This window comes from Spea bombifrons, chromosome 1 (assembly GCF_027358695.1).
Source record: "Spea bombifrons isolate aSpeBom1 chromosome 1, aSpeBom1.2.pri, whole genome shotgun sequence".
NCBI classification, from domain to species: Eukaryota; Metazoa; Chordata; class Amphibia; order Anura; family Pelobatidae; genus Spea; species Spea bombifrons.
The window spans coordinates 131,569,901-131,589,483 of NC_071087.1; the positions used below are offsets into that span (position 1 = coordinate 131,569,901).

A 19,583-nucleotide genomic window follows, 5' to 3' on the forward strand; every position below is an offset into this window, starting at 1 on the left:
ATAAGCAGACCTAGCCATAAAGGACTTTGCTTGTGGGTCGGAAAGATGACCCTTAAAAATGGGCGCAGGCCCTAGGTTTAACTCAATGATGTCTGGTAAAAATATGTAGGCACACAGCACTTGATTTGTTACCAAACAAATAATACTTTTTTTAACAATTGGCTGTTTGTCCATACAATTACAGAAGCATTTTTTTATTTTAAAATTAAGTTGATCCAGTTTTGTAGCTCACAAGAGAAAAATATGTGCTGTAACCTTTACTTACCAGTCTAACTATAACGTGAACATTTTTAGCATCCTTTAATGGATGTTCTGATAAACAAAAATGTGTTTTGTATACATATATATTTATTTATTTGGCATATTGCAACATGTTTACTTCCCAAACTATCCCTCATACCGTCATAAACAATGTCTATGAAATAGTTTACATGAAAAGTGCACAAAGTATGGTTCGTAACTAGTTTCAGTAGATGATGGAATGGAAAAGTCCGCCTTGGTCTGAGATCGATAGCAAATGGCTCAGACATAGCTCTTGTCCTGGCATCATCCTGACATAAAGATGTACCGCCACCTTGTCAATACAAAACAAAACTAGAATAAGTAGTTTCTCTGGTTCTTCAAAGACCAATAGGTCAGGGGTACCAACATCATGTTAGGGGTATTGTGCTGCTCCCGCCGTTCAGAAGGTAGATCTCATGCTGCAAAACAGTGCAAGCCTAAGCAAGTCCATTTGGATTTAGAGTCATATATGTTGGCAGAGGCAGGAGAACTCGACAGAACCTTTGCTTTGGTATTAAATAACAAATATTTAATTGTTTGTTTTTAAAAAAACGTACTTACAAATAAAGTTATATAGATATATATATATATATGTTGGGACAGAAAAGGTTAAGTCCCCTTGTCTTTTGAAATATGTTTCACCCCCACTCATAAATAAATAATGTCTTTCATGGTCTTGCTTCCACGCCAAGATCAATATCCCTTAACATCTTAGTTATTTTATTACTGCTTTCGGTTTTCTGGGACTGATTGAAAGTTGTTCAGAGGAAATCTTTGGTTTTGCTTAAGTGTCCGTGACATTTAATCATGACTTTCCTTGCAGTTTAATTCCGACCAGTCAATCAGTTAATCCACTTCAATTGATTCTGTATTCTCTGTTATCGGCTTGCACTCGTTGGGCATTCTCTGATGTCGACTCAGCTGGGTGGCTTGAGTGAAGCTCCTCTCACACCTTTCACACCTATTGGAGGCAAGAAGAAAAATATCGAGACTTGTGAGCTTCCCGTTAGGGTGAAAGGTTTTGTCTCATCCTACCTAATAACAAGAGACACTCAAAAGTGGCTTCAGATTTCCCCATCCCCAAAGGTTTAATTGGTGGCTACTAGTAGCACATTGTTGACTGTGATAGGCTGTGGCCTTTCTGATTCAGATCTGAGAAATCTGTCAATATAAAGTAAAAAGGTGATTTCTCCAGGGAGTCATGTCTTGTCCCTGCTCTGATCGCTGTCACATCAAATAGATAACGAATAAAAAGAGATTTTTTTTCCAAGCGAACCATCAAAGAACCTGCTTGTCTGCGGTTTTCTGCTCTGTAACCTCTAGAAAGAAATTGATGACAAATAGAATTTCACCTTCTGCTAATTTAAAATCTGGAATTCAATACCCGAGGCCCTGGAATGCATTGAAGTCTGAGATGGATGAACGGGATGATAATATATATATATATATAGAAATAAAAGACATTAGTTATACAGGGAAAATGATGTGTGAATGTTCTGCAGTACATTTCTTTGTAATCTCCAATAAATATACCATTAGGTGGATGCTTAGGCACCCTTTATCAACTTTTACAAGTATATTCCACGGCGTGTGTCCTTGCGTTACCTGTGTGATATATCGCTTCACTTTACAGTCTGGCAGCATAAGGATTATGGTTCTAATGAACTTCTTGTTCCCTAAAGGTGAATGGTTCACTAAGAATTGAATCAGTATCTCAGCTGAAGGCTTGACTGTTAATGCAAATTGCCCTGAGTGCAAACAACTTGTTTTTTTTTTTCAACAATCAAAAGGCATATTATACATTAGAAGAGAAATTTAGGAAACAACTAACTAATCTTCCTGTTAGGAGGAAAGTCTTCTCTTTTAAACGTGACCTTACGTGAACATTTAAGGTGTAAGAAACAAGATATTAGCATTTCATGTTGATCATTTTTTTTTGCAACACTAGGATGGGTTTTTGTTGCCCCTCTACATTACCTCCCCACTGTTTTACCATTAAACATCTTCTGTTGCTATAGTATAGGGTACTAGTCAGTAAGAGCCAGCCTGCCTTGAAAATAATCCTAAAATTATGAATTTTATGTTGAGGTATTCACTAACAGATGTGAAGGGCTGACTTGCTGGTAAAAGTTAAATAGAAATGTTTCCATCAGCCGTGCAACCCACAGGAATCTTGAGTTTCCCACAAATGCTGGTACGAGTTCATTGCCCCTTGAAATGAATGAGAGTGGAACTCTCAAAAGCTAAGATGCGGTTCATTGTCGGGTTTGCCCTGTAGTTTCACACTCAGCACTTGTATATTTCCACAAGTTTAACACAACTAGACCCTGCAACATGCTATCTAAACAATGATACACCGCTCCTAAATTTAAAAATGATCAACACTCTAAATGTTAAATTAGCTCATTTTAAAGGAATAAGCCATGGGAATGAGATCAGTATGACCAACTAACCAAGCAGTATAGAGATAACATAAACCCTAGGAGATTCTCTTTTCCTTGAAGTGATTTAGACTAAAACTATAGTAGACAAAAATATAGATGTGTTTTTTTCAACACAAAATGACAGCTAAAGTGATTTAATCTGCCTCTCATCAGGCAATGAGAGATCAAAGTTAAGGTTTTAAGGGTAGTTTTCCAAAAACCACTGGGTAGGCTTTACCAATGCCACCCGTGACCTTAAATGGTCATTTATAGAATAAAAGAACATTTCACCATACGAGTTAGTATAAGAAAATATCCAGTTTCTCTACAATCCAATATCAGGCTGGGAGTTTTGAATATATTCAATGGAAATGTACTGTTCCAACCCATGCTGTCTATTTTCTGGCATCATTTGGTGCTCTCTGTTTGAACTGTGAATTAATATATGTGTGTGTATTGCTGTTCAAAATATATTCCTCTAAAACGCATTCAAATAATCCTGAACTATATAACTTCGGGTTTCAGTATAAATATTTATGTGCTGCAGCTACTAAAGCAACTTATCATATCATTATAAATAAGTTGTGATTTGATGATTGTCTTTCTGGGAATATTCTTCCCACAGTTCCTCTGTTAAAAAACTGCACTGTGATCTTGACAAATGTAAAATGTCAGCTTTAATGTATCCGACCTATCAGCTCAATGAAAATAACTCAGAAGTATTGATTGCCTAATGATTTTTTTGGTGTATTCATTAACATCTATGGGCAGATGATTCCCTCCAAGCATCTGAAGTGCTGATGACACATTAGTGCTTTGCTGATTGTTTATTAGAAAACTGATTAGTTAGTGGATTGGTGTGCCAAAATATACTACCTTTTATTGCATGACAAAATTGGAACTAAGACCTTTAATACTTTTTTTTTTTAGTACTGTTTAAGTACTAGATAGGACATCGCAAAAGAAAACTTGCAGTTTACAAAGGAAGTTATATGAAGAATGACAAATTATATACTTAGATGTATTTATCATGTGACATTTAAATATACCCTATTAATATTTGACATTGTTGACCTTATTTTGCTTACAACTTGCTGATACTACTACTGTATCTGATAAAACATACTGCTAGCCAATGATCTAATACACTTTCTAGGCGGTAATCCAAGCATATATGTTACACATTTTCCTAAAATAAATCTTCTTGAACATTTGACCATCAGATGAGCTTCTTACGCCTAAAGATATTAGGGTGGACTGGTCCAAATTCTTCAAACAGTGCCAAGAAGGCCAATGAGTTCACTTAACACAGTGTAGCTTCACCCTGCAGTAGTTTGCATTAGTTGGGAGCAGGGCACAAACCAGGTTCCTGAGTATGTGTGAGAAAATCAGTGAGTGGTAGGGTGTGTGTGTGTATGTACACATGGAGGGACAGAGGCTGCATGCCTTTGCTTGCCTCCAGGGCAGAAAGCCCTCCCCTGGTTTAAAGTATGCCAGAATTTGTGAAGAATAGGAGGTCTTAGGGTAAATGGATGGATGAAAACAGGTTCAGAAGTCTCATGAGCCTAACTAAATATTTGGTTGGATAATATGTGTAAAGCGAAAGACAAGTGTTAACTTACTCAGTTTTGCTCAGGCATAGTTTAGTTTTGAACACACAGGGACCTATTTGGACCTATCTGTCAAAGATCCACCTACATTTTGTCCAGAATGTGTTTTTTTACCCCAAGCTTCTCAATGCAAGTATGTTGTAAATACTGAGACACACCCTTCTAATTGCCAATTACCTGACGTAATATAACAAATTCCCCTAATTCCCTGACTGGTTTAACTGTACTTTGCATGTGCACATATTATTTAATACAGTTTTGAGGTCCTTTCCCTGCACCCACATTTGTTTTATTAAACTTGTACATCTGACATCTTTTTTAGAATAAAACTATAATTTTCTATGTTTTTATTTAATATCTACTCAATATATGGACTTATTAATATATTATATATATTTTACCATACATTTTACAGGCTATTTCAAGTAATCATTTAATTAATTTGCTGCTGACAAAAAGATTTTTATAACTTTACCAGGCATAAAATAGGCATAACACTGGGACAAACTGAGTGTACTATAACGTAAGGAGGGTTTATTATCTTTTAGTGTTGTGTTCAGTTTTAAAGAAAGATAATTTTTTTTAAAAAATAATATATATATATATATATATATATATATATATATATATAACCAAACACAAGTAAGTAATTGAGCCAACCAGGTTACAGATAACTAATATCTAAACATTAAAATAAATCTATTTTTCATTTTGACCTCGAAACCTCTTCAATTAATTACTAAAATCTATTTACACAGCAGCCAGAGGAAATCAATTACATATCTGCCTGATTTTGCTTTTGCTTTTTCAATTTATCCTTACAGCAACACCCTAAACGGCACTATTTATCACAGTTCCTCATCTGTAAATACAGGACAAAACAGAGAAGGAGGCAACCCCAGATATAACTGTACAACAAAATCCATCTATTTTGACTGTAGTTTTTCCTTTAACTTTGAGCGCAAGATCGGTACCCATTTATTATAAATATATGCATAAACTGGAGCATTGCTCTTTTAATGATTTTATATCGCCTTGATTTGTGGAATATCATAGTAGCAAACCAGACAATGACATTTGATGGCCAGCCCTGAACCCTGCATTTATTTTATCTTATTTTGTACTGTGACATATTAAACTTAGTAATTGTTATATGCTGAAGCGACAATTGGCAGCCATTTCTTCAAAGCCAATGGATACCACAGAACACCCAATCTATTGATTGGGAGCGTATTGAAAACAATGCTATAATATTTAATCGTAATTCACTTTTTTAATAATAAATATTGCATACATTTTAAGGCTACTTCAAGAACTCATGTAACTCGTTTGCCAACCAAAAATAGGCGTGTGTTGTCCAAGCCTCCACAATGGTAAATGGAAACACTAACACATCAAAAAACTTGACATACCTAAGAATCCTCCACATGCGCATACACCTGACCGTTCCCAATACTGCAAGATTTAACCCCTTAATGACAAAGCCCGTACATGTACGGCATTGTTCTCAATGGGTTTAGGGACCGCCCATTGTCCTTAATGGGTTAATAAACCTTATTTATAACACAAAAAGTTATTCACTATGATACATTCCTCTGGGCCAATTGTCTAGTGAAATTCACCATTAATTAATCAGGGTCTGAATGCACTAAAATTAGTCATAGATCAAATTTTGGATTGATGCCACATATAGGACATCCCTGACCTTGATACATTCTGGACTGTTTGTTGCATACTAGTTTATTATTTGTTGAGGTGGCACATACAACTATTCAATTCTAACATTGCTATTTATTTATTTTCTGTAGAGTGAGTAAATGTAATGAGTGGACATTTAACATGATTAATTGATGCTCGGATGGGTACATGTTCAAGTCAGGGTTTATGAACAGACATTCATGGATTATTAAGAAATATGACCACCTGTCGAGTTTTTTAGAACACAATAGAAGCCAGGCAAAGTAATCCAAGAATCTGAAGAAGGCATGTGTGATGAGTAGACACTAGAAGCTAAACTATGCATTATGATTTAAACCTAGCATTTAATAATGTGTTCTCCTTCTAGTAAGTTGTTCATGTGAAATTCAGACTGGGAAGTAGTTGTTAAAATCAACCCATTAAAATTGAACAATATTTAAACTGTAAAATTAAATTGATGCTAACAAATGTTTGAATCAACATTAGCTACTTACTTAAATGGTTTTTCCCCTGTGTGCGTCCGGATGTGGTTGTTTAATGTGGTCGCACCAGCAAAGGCCCTGCCACAATAGCCACATTTGAAGGGTCTATCGCTGGAGTGGGTGACAACGTGGTTCCTTAATTCTGATGGCTGGGAGAAGGACTGAGAACAGTGTCCACACTGGTAAGGCCTAAAATAGATAGAAACACAGTTGAGTTGTTTCTATGAGGACTGTTTTATAAGTCATTGTTACAGGAATGTCTTAAACTAGAATATATTCTTCTACATCGTAAACTTGCGAACGGGAACCTCCTTAGTCTGCCAGTTCTAGTTTTGGCATACCCTTTGAATATATTGTATTGGAAGAAGTTCTGTGTAAACTATTGGCACAATATTAATAAAAGAAGATAATATTAGTAAAAGGTATGGTATGTAAGTATATAATTTGTAGTATGTAATGTCTCTATGTGTGCTATTGCTAAGCAAGGCGTGTTGTGATAAATATTTTCTCATAGAATTGTTTACAGTATGGACATGTATTGAAATCTACAGTATGAACCAACTGAAATAGTTAAGTAACTAATAATGAATAAGCAGTATTCTAAAGGGTATATAAATGTTAATAATGGAAAGAAAAGATTATTTGGGGTATCAGCAGTGGGGGAGGGTGTGGGCCACTTGCCAGCCATGATCTATGGTGTAGAAGCACCTTCCAAAAACAAAGGAAGGCAGACACTTAAGGATAATTCTTAGTTTGGTTTAAAAAATTATAATCTCTCTCTCATTATAAAGCACAATGGTAAGGCACTGTTGTTACATTGGCTATAACATAAAGCCTAGACCCAAACAACCAAACGACTATTGTGTAAAAAAAAATACATACAACAAAAAGTGCCGTTGATACTAATTCATTGTACAGGACTAATAATAGGTTAGAATGCGTTGCTTATGATTATCCCTTTTCTGTCTTCAATTCTTGCCATTTGCTGTAATATCAATTTAATTATCTTGTTTTTTTAAGGTGCTTTACACATTGTTTGGAGCTATAAATAAACGGATGTATATGTCCTGGCATTGGAAACATCCCTAATGCTTTCCATTTAATATACAGTTATCTACTCAATGGGTGTTGTATATTTCATAGCATCAATCAATTTTCCTAATGGGCAAAAGAGCTATTAACATTTATGACCTACAGATGTCTAGTCTTAGCAAAGCCGAAAGAAGGTAGCATGATTGTAAAAAGGATCTACTGATACCTTTATATATATATATTAAATGGTTACAATTATCCAACTACTTGATTATGCGGTAAAGTGTCACAGTAATTTAACAGACACACGTAAAATAAGAATTGCTGCATGCTATCATCATACACATCAAAGGTCTTTGGTAAAAAGGAATCTTTAGATTGTAGAAATAGTTATACGAGAAATACAGCGTATTCCCTTTTAATATCAAAGTGTATCAGGATGAAAAGCATTTAACAAACCTGCAAAGTGTGTTGCACCTTAACATGGAAAAACAAAATGTAACATGACAATCAACATATATTATCTAACATCTACATCTTGCAGTTTTCTACTGTGAATTGTCTACCTTGTTGTACATGAACTCTCCCCATATCTCACCCTTGGAACAAAGTCTTCACACTCTTTTATTTTAATCCCTTTCTCCCTATAAAATATGTATAGTGTTCAATTAATTGTCAATCATGGGTTCTTCTGCAAGCTTTAAGCCCCATAAGGTAGGGCATTATCATTGTATACACTGTTATTTTTGTACTAAACCCCTTTGCATTTAAACCACCATATGGTTCTAATATAATATAACCAAACTATATTAGTGTGGCATACTAACCACATACAGGGTGCCTCTTATCTGTACTTGGGGTTTCATAGTGGTGTTCACTATACAATTTGTCACCCTATACTAATGAGCCCCGATGATACCAAAATTAACATTCTTGTCTAAGTTGCAACATATAGAATTCCTAGCTGTCCAGTTCTAATCAGAGAGGTGACCCTGTTAACTACCAATATACATATCCCCTTCATACCTCTTCCAGGACTGTGCTGATGTAAGCCCACTACACTACAACAATGGCCAAGGTTCTCTCTCTAAGATTTATATTGCATTCATTCCTGACCAATGCTGTCATTTTTTTTTTTTATTTCGTTAATGTTCATTCCAGTGTTGGAACCTTAAGTTACTCCAACTGAGTACACTTTCAGTTCATCCTGATATATAGACAAGTTGGTCAGTCAGTGTCTAGACCTTGGCTAATTACAAAGATGTCATTGAGAGATATCTAATGACCAGTGAAAAATACTCTGATCTAGAGTAGTTTACCAGCATTAAAGAGCGGAAGAGCTACTGATCCTATACTCTTGTGATTAGTGTCCCATGTGAATTATTAAAATTAAATGCAAGTAATACTGTTGAGTAATTAATCAATAAATTAAATTCTAGAACAAGACTTGACTGATCCAAGACTGGTTTATGAAACGACCTATTGGGATGATCTACCCATCTGCACAGTTATCAGAATAATAGTGTAATTAAAACATGGGCATCACTATAGGCAGCAGATAAGTCCAAATATATAAATGCAACCATGCTGCCTTAAATAAATCTGACATTTTGATGCTAATTTTGTGAGATTTTATTTTTTTATCATTTGTTGTAAATTGACGGCAGATAAAAACCGTCTGGCCTATGTAGTCTTCCAGTTTTTCCTAATGTAAAGAACCAAACCTTAACCGGTCCTTAATCTTGTTTTAGACTCAGGGTAGCCATATTCATACATGTTTACATTTCCTAATTATATTAGCCTCTTGACTTCTGCTGGCTGTTCCACATATCTACCAGCCTCTTATGATTTAGCACTTAGTGACCTTCTGCTTGGCCCATAGGTTGCACCAGCATGGTACAGATTAGCTTGAAGGGAATTTAACTTTGTGTCCAAGATTTTGTAACAATTATAATATTTTGGAGAAACGTTCCCTTCCAAAAACAAAGAAATAATTAGATTTCTAATGTGTATCTACTCAGCTTTAGTCTGCTTTCCTCTTTTAATAAGTGGAATATGTTACTAATATTGAGTAGATTTATAACGTATGGCCACAGTTAATAACTTCATTTGGTAACCAACAATATGTTGCTGCAGACATAGATAGAAGACGTTCCTGGCAAGGGCATTTCTTTCAAGATCCAGGAATAGGTCTTCCATCTGGAACTGCTAAGGCAGAACTTTCCAGCTCCACTCCTTAAAGGCCGTTTCTAGGTCAGCTTATCAAGGCAGTCCATACCTACCATTATGTCTTAGTCACAGGCAGGTCAATAGGATCCCATTGACATATTGATGGTACAAATTCAAAAACATGGCCATAGTAATGGCCATTGGGGACTAGGATGGCAAAGAATTTACCACAGTGACGAGCCCATGGGTAATTTAATGATTACATTTAATTATCCTTCCCCTTGCGTTTTAGTACTAATGTTCAATTACTTCTACCTCTAGTATAATAGATCTATTAAAGAATAGACTTGCATCAGCACACATTTCTAGTGCTTGAGTATATTCAGTAACAATGTGTTCGAAATAAGTTCTCGGCCGGAATAACTTAACCCCATTAACATGCCATACATTATTTAAGTTAACTAAAAAAAACACCAACTCTGGTCAACAGGGCATAATGGGAGTTGTAGTTCCATCAGTTTGCTGAGAAGGTTTGCATATTGCTAAGATCTTCCAGTTTATTTGCAATTAAAGCAGCAGTACCATCATAAAAACTCCCAAATCTATTCTTTTGATCAATTTGAGCATCTCTACATTTTTTTATTGCTCCTTCCTATGCACATAACTCAATTTTCTCATTGGAGATGTTGATTTTATATAATTAGGAATACGCAAGCTTATTAATAGTAACATATTAATCTGTTGGGATGAGGTGGCTGTCCTCTTGCTCAGAGAAGAAATCCAGGTTCCAAATGTAATATATGTACACTGTATTTGATGTATGACTAGCAGGGTACCGCCGTTTAGAACTAGATATCATTAAAAAAAAAGACTGATTATCATATCTCAGATGTGATACCTATATATGTGAACACACCTATACCCTATAGGGTTAAAATACAAAAAAAGCAAAAACAACATCTCTAAAGTGTTCTACATATAAATTGATATGTAGGATGGCGGATTAAACTTCCCTATTGATTGTTATTCTCCATGAAAATGCAGTCTCCGTAAGCACAGAAGATACACAACCATAAGTCAATTTTATTTATAGGATTTTACATCTGCTTAGGAGGATTTTTTTTTTTTTTTTTGCAAAGTCTGCAGTTTAATTCTAAGGTCCCACTGCTTTTTCCCTAAATGTTTATTGAAGAGAAAAAAAATGCTTCTAAAATATTTTCTCCTATATCATGTTACTCTGCGGGGAATCATGTTCCATCACATCTGAGTAATGCAGTCTGCACATACAATTAGCTCCTAACAGTGGTAATTTTAATGCGTGCATAAATCTCTCGCTGAAATACTGTCAAATCAATAAGCTTTTTTTGGTGTTATGGAACTGTTTTCGGAGGTACAGAAACATTAGTCATTTAAAGAAACACGAGGTGTGATGTACATTCAGCAAGATTACACTATGGGTCTAACTTTACAGTTACATCGAGGCCAACTAACTATAAAAGCACCCAGTGCCACACTTCGTGACGCTAATTGGACTGTGGTCTGTTCTATATTGCACTAAAAGGTTAAAGTATCTCGCCATAGCGTGAAGTCATTTCTAAAGCTTTTTATGTTCCAATTTGGGGTGACAACGTTTAGAAAACAGTAGGTAGGTTGTATGGTATTTTAATATCCCCATCACTTTGGTAGCATAGCCCATAACTGCACAGATGTTCTTCAGTGATCGAGATGGGACCCAGTGCTTTAGTCAGATATGACTTTCATACTGCTGGTATGCCACAAGATGCAAGGGACAGTGAAAGTTAATCAGCATGCTTTAAAACTGGTGACATTAACTCTTTAAGAGCTAACTCATTTACTATTGAAGTTACAGATGGCTGGCTGGCTGTAACACCTAAGTAAACACTAATTTTCCTGTACAACCTAGTACCAGGTGGCACTCAGTCTCCAGCTTTGCAACTCGTAGAGACTACAGTTTAAGTTGCTAATGAAAGCTTCACTTGAAAATATCCTATTTGAGGTCTAGTGTAGGTCTACACAGTTTCAAGACTTTGCAAGGTTGGGCACTCTCAATATTTGTAACATGCTAATGTGTGCAGTTTATCTATTATTACAGCCCAAGTGACCAACCTCCCAAGTTACATTATATTATCCAAAGCACAATAATTAACACCGCGTACCCATTGACCTTAAATGCATGTACGGCAATTCTTAAGAAAACCACATTCAACATTCAATGTTTTGACATTGCTCCATATTCTGCGTGCAAAAGTGGGTCTAGTATGCCATTAGATGCAGAATTAAAAAGTCAGGGGAGATTTGGCCCAAGATCAGGGTCAGAATTCTTTACCACTATGGCAGGGTCATGCAGCACAAAACTACATGATCCTGCATTAGTAGTATTAGAGTATTAGAGCAGACAGAAGTATGCAAGCAGGAATGGAACCTGGCATCTGACAGGGTGATATAGAGTGGTTTATTCACTTTACTTCACTATACATTATGAAGGGCACCACACGAGTGAACTTCTGCTGCATGAAGAGCTTGGCTGGCCCTGTGTGATGTACAGGTAAATCAGTGAGATTTCTCCACAGTGTCATGGCATGGTCAATTATGCATTATACAGGGTCAGCTCAGACCTTCCAGAGAAATGAGAGTGCTGGCACTTCATAATGATTAGTTACATGAGGGAGGTGAAACTGCAACTCTCCGGCCAACTCTTCATTTAGTGAACAAACCTAAAGTCCAAATGTTTCAAACAGGGCATATACTATGAGGGATAGCCAGGACTGGAAACGTTCATACTCTCCTTGTTGGAACTGAGAGAAGATTTGTTTTTGTAGCAGGAATCTTGGTGCAGTCCCACCTTATTGGTCACATTTTATGGTAGGACAGTAAATCATTTGGCAGCCAGAGCATCCAATAAGATTAATGGACAATGGCTGGTGGTGTGGATATTACGTACTAGGATGAAAAGCCCATAGATGAAGCAAAGCAAGGATCCAAGCTCTACTTTGTATGAGCCTGAAACCAGAGCTATTGTATTCCTACATTTGTCCTCCTTGCATGTCTGCACATACAGAGGTAAAATGCCACTAACACTTCTATTATAAAAAGCATTTATAACTATGCCATTTTGGTGTTTCTAAAGTCGTTAACTTTTTAATTGCAAACAGCGCAAAACAAGTAAGATGTTCATTTTAAATACCGGTAATTCTTTCCCTCTGATACAAGTCACTGATGCTGTCATTTAAGCTACCTTTGATGCATAAATAATGGATCTATTATATATATACTATGCCAGTAGCCAAAGCACCAGAAATACTAATTCCCACGTTCAGCTAAATTTCATCTTCACTTCACAGTCATAAAATTCCGTATTGACAAACATTCAAACCAAGTTTGACTCTAAGGTATCTGGTCAACATTTTTCTTCTATATGGATATTAGTTTATTGAATAAATGGCATCTGTTTTCCTCCACATCACCGCTAGAGCAGGTATATCTTTTTGACAGCTCTGTAGGATTTATGGCTTTGCATGCTCGGAAGAAAAATAGCACTAAGCAGAAAATTCCAATTCATTGCCTGTTAGTACTTAATTAAGTTCATATACACTGCACACCGTAGGTGAACCCTGCAATGACTGTGACAACCGCAGAGGAGCAAGCCCTCCTGAAGACATACAGCCACTTATGGAAACTTATATTTCTTTTCTTTAAATTCAGTAATTCACTCTTTAAGTGCCAATGGGAACATATTAATCAGCAGAGTACTGTACATTTATCTAGTACTTACGTGGTTAATTATTAATCAATACTCAAATAACTATACTCTGCATTTAGAATCACTTGTATTTTTACTATATTTTTATGTGGCTGGTGTAAAGAGACAATACACTTGATAAAACTTTCTAATGGAATTAATTCTGAAATAGAACTCTTTCCTTTGTAACAGGGCTTTTTATATATTTTTTTACACCTATATAAGTAAGCATGAGTATAATTTTCTTATAGTTGTAACGGAATGCACAATTTTGTCAGCAGACACAATTCTTTAACAGAGGTGGCCAAATGGTAGCTCTGCAAATGTTAGAAGAGGATCGTGGGAGTTGTAGCTGAAACAGGTAAAAGCTGGGGGGTTGCCTGTTTAGCTGCTGGGTAGTTTAGGACTTTTTGCTAGGCAAAGGGTACACATTACAGTTGGTGTCAGCAGCTATGTTGAAAATTGTAAGAACAAACTAAGAATTCAAATCACCCCTGGCCAATAAAAGATATACACACCTCCAAACAGTAACGAGAGATGTGGACCTCTTAAACAACATTACAAGATTGGAATAGGTGGTACTATCGTGCACACCAGGCAAATGCTTGATGGGCCGGTGGACAATCTCTGCTTTGGCATTTAACAGTTTTTATTTAAAATTTTTATCTATTATTACATTTGTAGATTTTTACACAGTGATCATTTATGTTATAGAATGGATTATACTAATGTTCATTTCCAGTTAATAGAGGATGAGGAAGGATAGGTGTCTGTCTTCATATATTTGACTAACGTAAGTCAATTAGTATTTCAAATTTCCATTAACTGTCTAAATAGATGATTACAATTTGACGCGTATCTGCCAGATTAAGTAGCTACTCATTGGGGCTTTAAAAATAAGAAAATCATTAACATTTTTGTTTCTGTTCACGACTTTTTGTTTTACCTGTCTGGATTTTGGGTGCACACATGCATCTGTAGGAGGATCCGTTGTGTGAAAGTTTTAAAGCATTGTCCACATTTCCAAAGATGCCAGTCACTGAATTCTGAGTTAAGCTGGCTCGTTGAGGTCGGACTGGCAAGCACTCTTTGGTTTTTTACATTCATTTGATTAAACCCGGTGTCCAGCGGCCCAGACTTATCCAGAAGAGAATAATTTCTGTTGCATGGAGTCTGTGGGAAAACTATGGACCTTTGTAATGACGAAGAGGACAACTTGCCATTTTTGTTGAATGACTGTAATGTGTCTTGTCTGGACATAGCTTCAATTACTGGCGTCGGAACGTTCACTGCAAAACAAAAATGCACTGCTAAATGCATTATCCAGAAGGCAAAAACAATATATGACACAAAATTACAATTTCACTTGACAGGTCATTCCCACCATGAACCACGAGTCCACCTTTGTCAAAGGTCCACACATGTGAGGACTGATTGCTGCCGTGGGAGGGAAACTGTTTCATTTTCGCTCAGGGTTTGCTCTATGGATGCCAAGCAAAAGTGGGTACTGTGCAAAGATTCAGCAGGGCTAGTAGGGTAGATGATCCCCTTGCTAATGATACTGCTAAATTTAGCCAAAACAAGAAGAAAAAAAAACACGAGGGAGCTTCACAACATCAACATTGCACAGTGAGAGGGAATCATTTGTGAAGCTCTGTGTCGGCACAGACCCCCTTTTCACTTTTTTAAAGTAGTCAGGTTGAAGGGAAATCATAGATCTCGAGTGGTGACCTAGTTTACCTATACATACACCATGGCAAGACTAAGCGCAGCAACAAGACACAAGATAGATATACTGCATCGACAAGGTCTCTCCCAGGGAGGAATTTCAAGGCATAAAGAAATAGACAATGAGGACCATAGACGCAGTGGTCGGCCAAGGAAACCTCATGCTTACATCCCTTTGCAGTTGGAAGGTGTCCAGCAGTGCCATCACCTCAGCATTGGCAGAAAACAGTGGGACCATGGTACAGCGATCTACTGTCGTAGAAATATGGCCAGAAGTCGTCTTCATGGAAGACTTGCAGCCAATAAGCCATACATCTGACATGGAAACAAAGCCAAGCGGCTCAACTATTCACGAAAACAACGCAACAGGAGTGCAGAAAAAAAGGCAGAAGGTGCTCTAGACTCATGAGTCAAAATTTGAAATATTTGGCTGTAGCAGGCAAGGGTGAAATATGGTGGAGGTTCCGTGCAAGTTTGAGACTGCATTTCTGCAAATGGAGTTGGGAATTTATGCTGTTTTGAAGGCAAAGGGTGGTCACACCAGATATTGAATTGATTTACATTTTTCTTTTACGTTTTTATTTTTTTTTATCATTTAAGAAAATGCAAAATGAGTCACACTTTACATTTTCTTAAATGATAAAAATAAATTAACATGTCTGTTTTTGAAGCACTCACTTTACAGCATTTATCACACCTGCCTAAAACTTTTGCACAGTACTAGCTAAATTAATGTTAAACAGACAATCACATCTTTTATGTATTGTGATGTGATAGCTGCACCATTGCTTATCTCCATGACAATCTTTTCTCATACCTCAATGCATCCCAACACTTGAAAAATAAGCTAATCAATATAATATAGACCTAACAGAAGAAAACCAATAAAACCTGGGAAAATAATATGCTTTACAATTAATTGAAAGCACAACACATTGAAAAGAACATTGCAAGACAACACATCGAGATCAATAAAATATTTATATTTCAAGTGAAATGTATACAGAGGTTGCCCTTAAAGCGTCTTCATGTGTTATATAGCTGAACTTATTACTAAAATAAAATGTATTTTATTCCTTTTGTTTACTATGCCAAACCTTAATTGTGACAGCTTCTTGGAAATGAACATTATTTATAGGAACGCACATGGCCAGATGCTGCAGTTGGTATTTTTACTGACGTCCGCCACACTGTACCTCTTTATCTAAATGAATACACTTATCCAGTATTTGTAAAAATTAATGTCATTTAGACTAAATTTAACAAGTACGTCCTTATATTTTGTTTTGAAGCACTTGTATGCTCTTAGTAATTACCAGTTATTATTCTAGGCTCTAAATCTGTGCTGGCTTGTGTGAATCTATGAGAAATTACTCCAAAAAAAAAACATTTTGGTCAGTGAAGTCACAATACATCATTCTGTGGTGTGTTGGTGTGCCAGTACTGGGCCATAAATAGTTTTTGTAGAAAAAAAAAAAGAATTTCTATGTTTTTAATCAACTATTGGTGTACTTGCTTTCCATGCCTGCTGTGTTAGCTGACGTCTCTGAGAACCGTGGGGTGTCAGTTGAGCATTACGTTATTTAGTGGATGAGCAGCAGTTAGTCTTCTCTACTATTACACGTCTCAATGTTTTTCCCTTGAAAATGGCGTCTTTTTCTGAAACGTTGAAGTGAGCTCGCAGGTGTCTGCCTTCTATACTATATGTTCCAGCTTTTATGTTGAACTAATATCATCACTTTTGTATGTTAGATGCCATGCACCATATAAAATATTCATGTATTACTATTGGTGTACTGAGCTTTTTCTATATCTGTGTTATACTTAGTGGTTGTACTTTGGGCGAGACAATCTTATTGTGGTCTAGGCATCTGTTCTAGATGTTTTCCTGTAGTAAGTTGTGAAATACTATTTATTTATATTGCATACTGTACTGGACCATATTACAGAGCCAAACATCTCAACTTCCTGTTCTCAAGATTTAAATAATTATTTTCCCCCTTTTACCAAACGAACTATTACTCTTTTTCGTGGTATCTGGTTTATTCAGCCCAGGATTGGACTGACACTACGCTCTTACACTTTTGCAAGTGACTACGTGAATCAAGCTGGTGGCCACGCACTAGGAACAGAAAAGAAGGAAGGAATTTGAAGGCAGATAAGAATAATTCAGTCCATGTGGTCTGCCCATTATTCCTGATGTAATTAGTGTGTCTTCGTCAGCCCTTGATCTTTTCTTAGATTCAGGATAGTGTTATGTCTATCCCAGGCATGTTTAAATTCCCTTGCTGTATTAGTCTCTACCACTTCTGATAGAAGGCCACTTACCACCCTCTCAGTAAAGTAAAATGTCCTTACATTACATCAAAACCTCTGATCCTCTAGTTTTAGATTATCACCTCTTGTTCTAACATTTCTTCACCTTTGAAATAAACTTCCCTCCAGTACTTTGCTGATCTGCAATAAAGGCAAATGGGAGGCGCCATTGGTCACCCGTCCACCAGACATTTGCCTGATGGCCAGTCCAGGCCTTGTTCTGGCTAATATGATAAGGGTGGGGGAGGAAGAGCCATATTTTGCCATAGATCTCAGGTTTCATGAGTTAAAGTAGCTCTTGATAAAAATATAATAACCACAGTAAGTTTTAATAATTGCATATAGCTATTAATTATTATACATAGATGTGTGCAAACTTCATTTGTCTCATGTTTCAATATACACAATACCTGTATATTATAGGACCATTGTTAAAATAATGCATATGCTTAAAATGTGTAAAATACAAAAGTAACAATCCTTTTGGATTCACAGATTTGAACACTTGTTGAAGCATCATTAAATATGTAAAAGCTAGAATTCTTACAGTTTTCATCCTGGGCAATGCATTGTAATGGAATCCCAAAGAAAGATGTGTAGCTGTCATTGTACCACACCAGCAGTTCCGTGCCTCTGGGGATATCAACACAAGCTCTATAGAAGATACTTGACCTGTTAACAATAAAATAAGATTTCAAGTAAGTTCCTCAGCAATATGTAATAGTCACTGTATTAGCAATCACCCCAGAAGGTCCATTATGTAAAATAAATGAATACATCTAATTTAAGACTTTAAATATAACATGTAGGGTCATACAGTGTGATATATATTAATTATATTGCAATGGACACCCTAGTTCTGTGATTCTATGTATGGTAAATTCATATATCCATATCTGGAAATATTCATTGAAAAATGTGTTTACGTTCATTTTTTTTTTTTTTTTTTTAAATGTTTTCTATTAGCAGAACTATAATGGTGAATACCCTGAAAAATGATTTGCACAGCATGATGCATGTGGCCAGAAAATGATCGAACCTGTTGCTGCCATATTACCTGTATACTGAATTAATGAATTTACTGCTTTCACAAGCTGTGGCTTTGCTGCCACGTTCCTATCAGCATCTTATTCTTGTCTTATTCTTGCATTAGCAATGTATGAGTACTATCCTAAAAAGATTGATCCCTGCTCCATTATTTGGAACCATACATATTTAACCCATTAATGACAAAATGCATTGTTTTCAATGGGTTTAGGGGCCACCCATTGTCCTTAAGGGGTTAAAACCATTACAATTTATCATTTCTTGAGTTCAAAATAAAATAGCGTCAAAAAAAAATATTTGGATTACGTGGAATTTTTGTTTGTAACCTTTGAAATTGTGTGTACTGAAGAAATCTTGACCAGGCTGTAAGATAACTTTTTGCAATGATCAAGTCCAGGAAGCATGAAAACATCATTATTTACACAGGCCAGTGAAAATTGGAAAAAATTGCAGACGTACAAAAAATATGTGGTCCCTCGACTAATTTTCTGGGTGAAGAATCGCTTCTGTAAGTATTGGCCTGAAGTTTCAGATAAAAGTGTAAATAGATGTTAGCCCTTAACTTTCATCTTTCCATAAAGAATTGAACATAACAGAGCCATTTGTCTATAATGTAGCACTGCAGACATAGAGGGAATCGTTCACCATATTTTTCACTGCCGTGAGATATGCACTTGTCAACATATTTTGTCACCACAAAGTGGCTTGTGGCAACAGAATTATAAAGATCAATAGAAAAGTGCAGATTCTCGATATTTTACAAGCAGCTGCAAAACTTTCATTTATCTTGCTATTGTCTCCATTTACCGCTATATTTTCTCATGAGGGCACTGCTTGCTAAGCAAAAAAATGTTTCTTTTCTATAGGTTTTTATGTATTTCTGACAAAAAAGGGATTTTTAGATTTTTTTTTTTTTACCCCAGTATCTTTCCTTCACATGATCACGACAATTCTCTCATCTCAATGCCTTAAAAATGTAAGACCAGCCGAAAAGATAAAATGAAAAAAATAAATAATAATAACTTGTAAAAATTGA

General features: G+C 36.1%; 1 protein-coding gene across 1 annotated transcript in view; it reads right to left on the minus strand.

Annotated features, from left to right (window-relative positions):
* Nucleotides 1–330: 330 nt before the first annotated feature.
* The window catches only part of PRDM6 (PR/SET domain 6), a 58,055-nt gene continuing 38,802 nt past the window's right edge, over nt 331–19,583 (minus strand). Inside the window, exons 4-7 of the mRNA XM_053473970.1 lie at nt 18,048–18,172; nt 14,403–14,745; nt 6,508–6,684; nt 331–1,243 (exon numbers count right to left, since the gene is read on the minus strand). Of these exons, the coding sequence (XP_053329945.1) occupies nt 1,129–1,243; nt 6,508–6,684; nt 14,403–14,745; nt 18,048–18,172 (760 nt within the window). The 3' untranslated portion in view covers nt 331–1,128. The remainder of the gene's footprint in view (nt 1,244–6,507; nt 6,685–14,402; nt 14,746–18,047; nt 18,173–19,583) is intronic.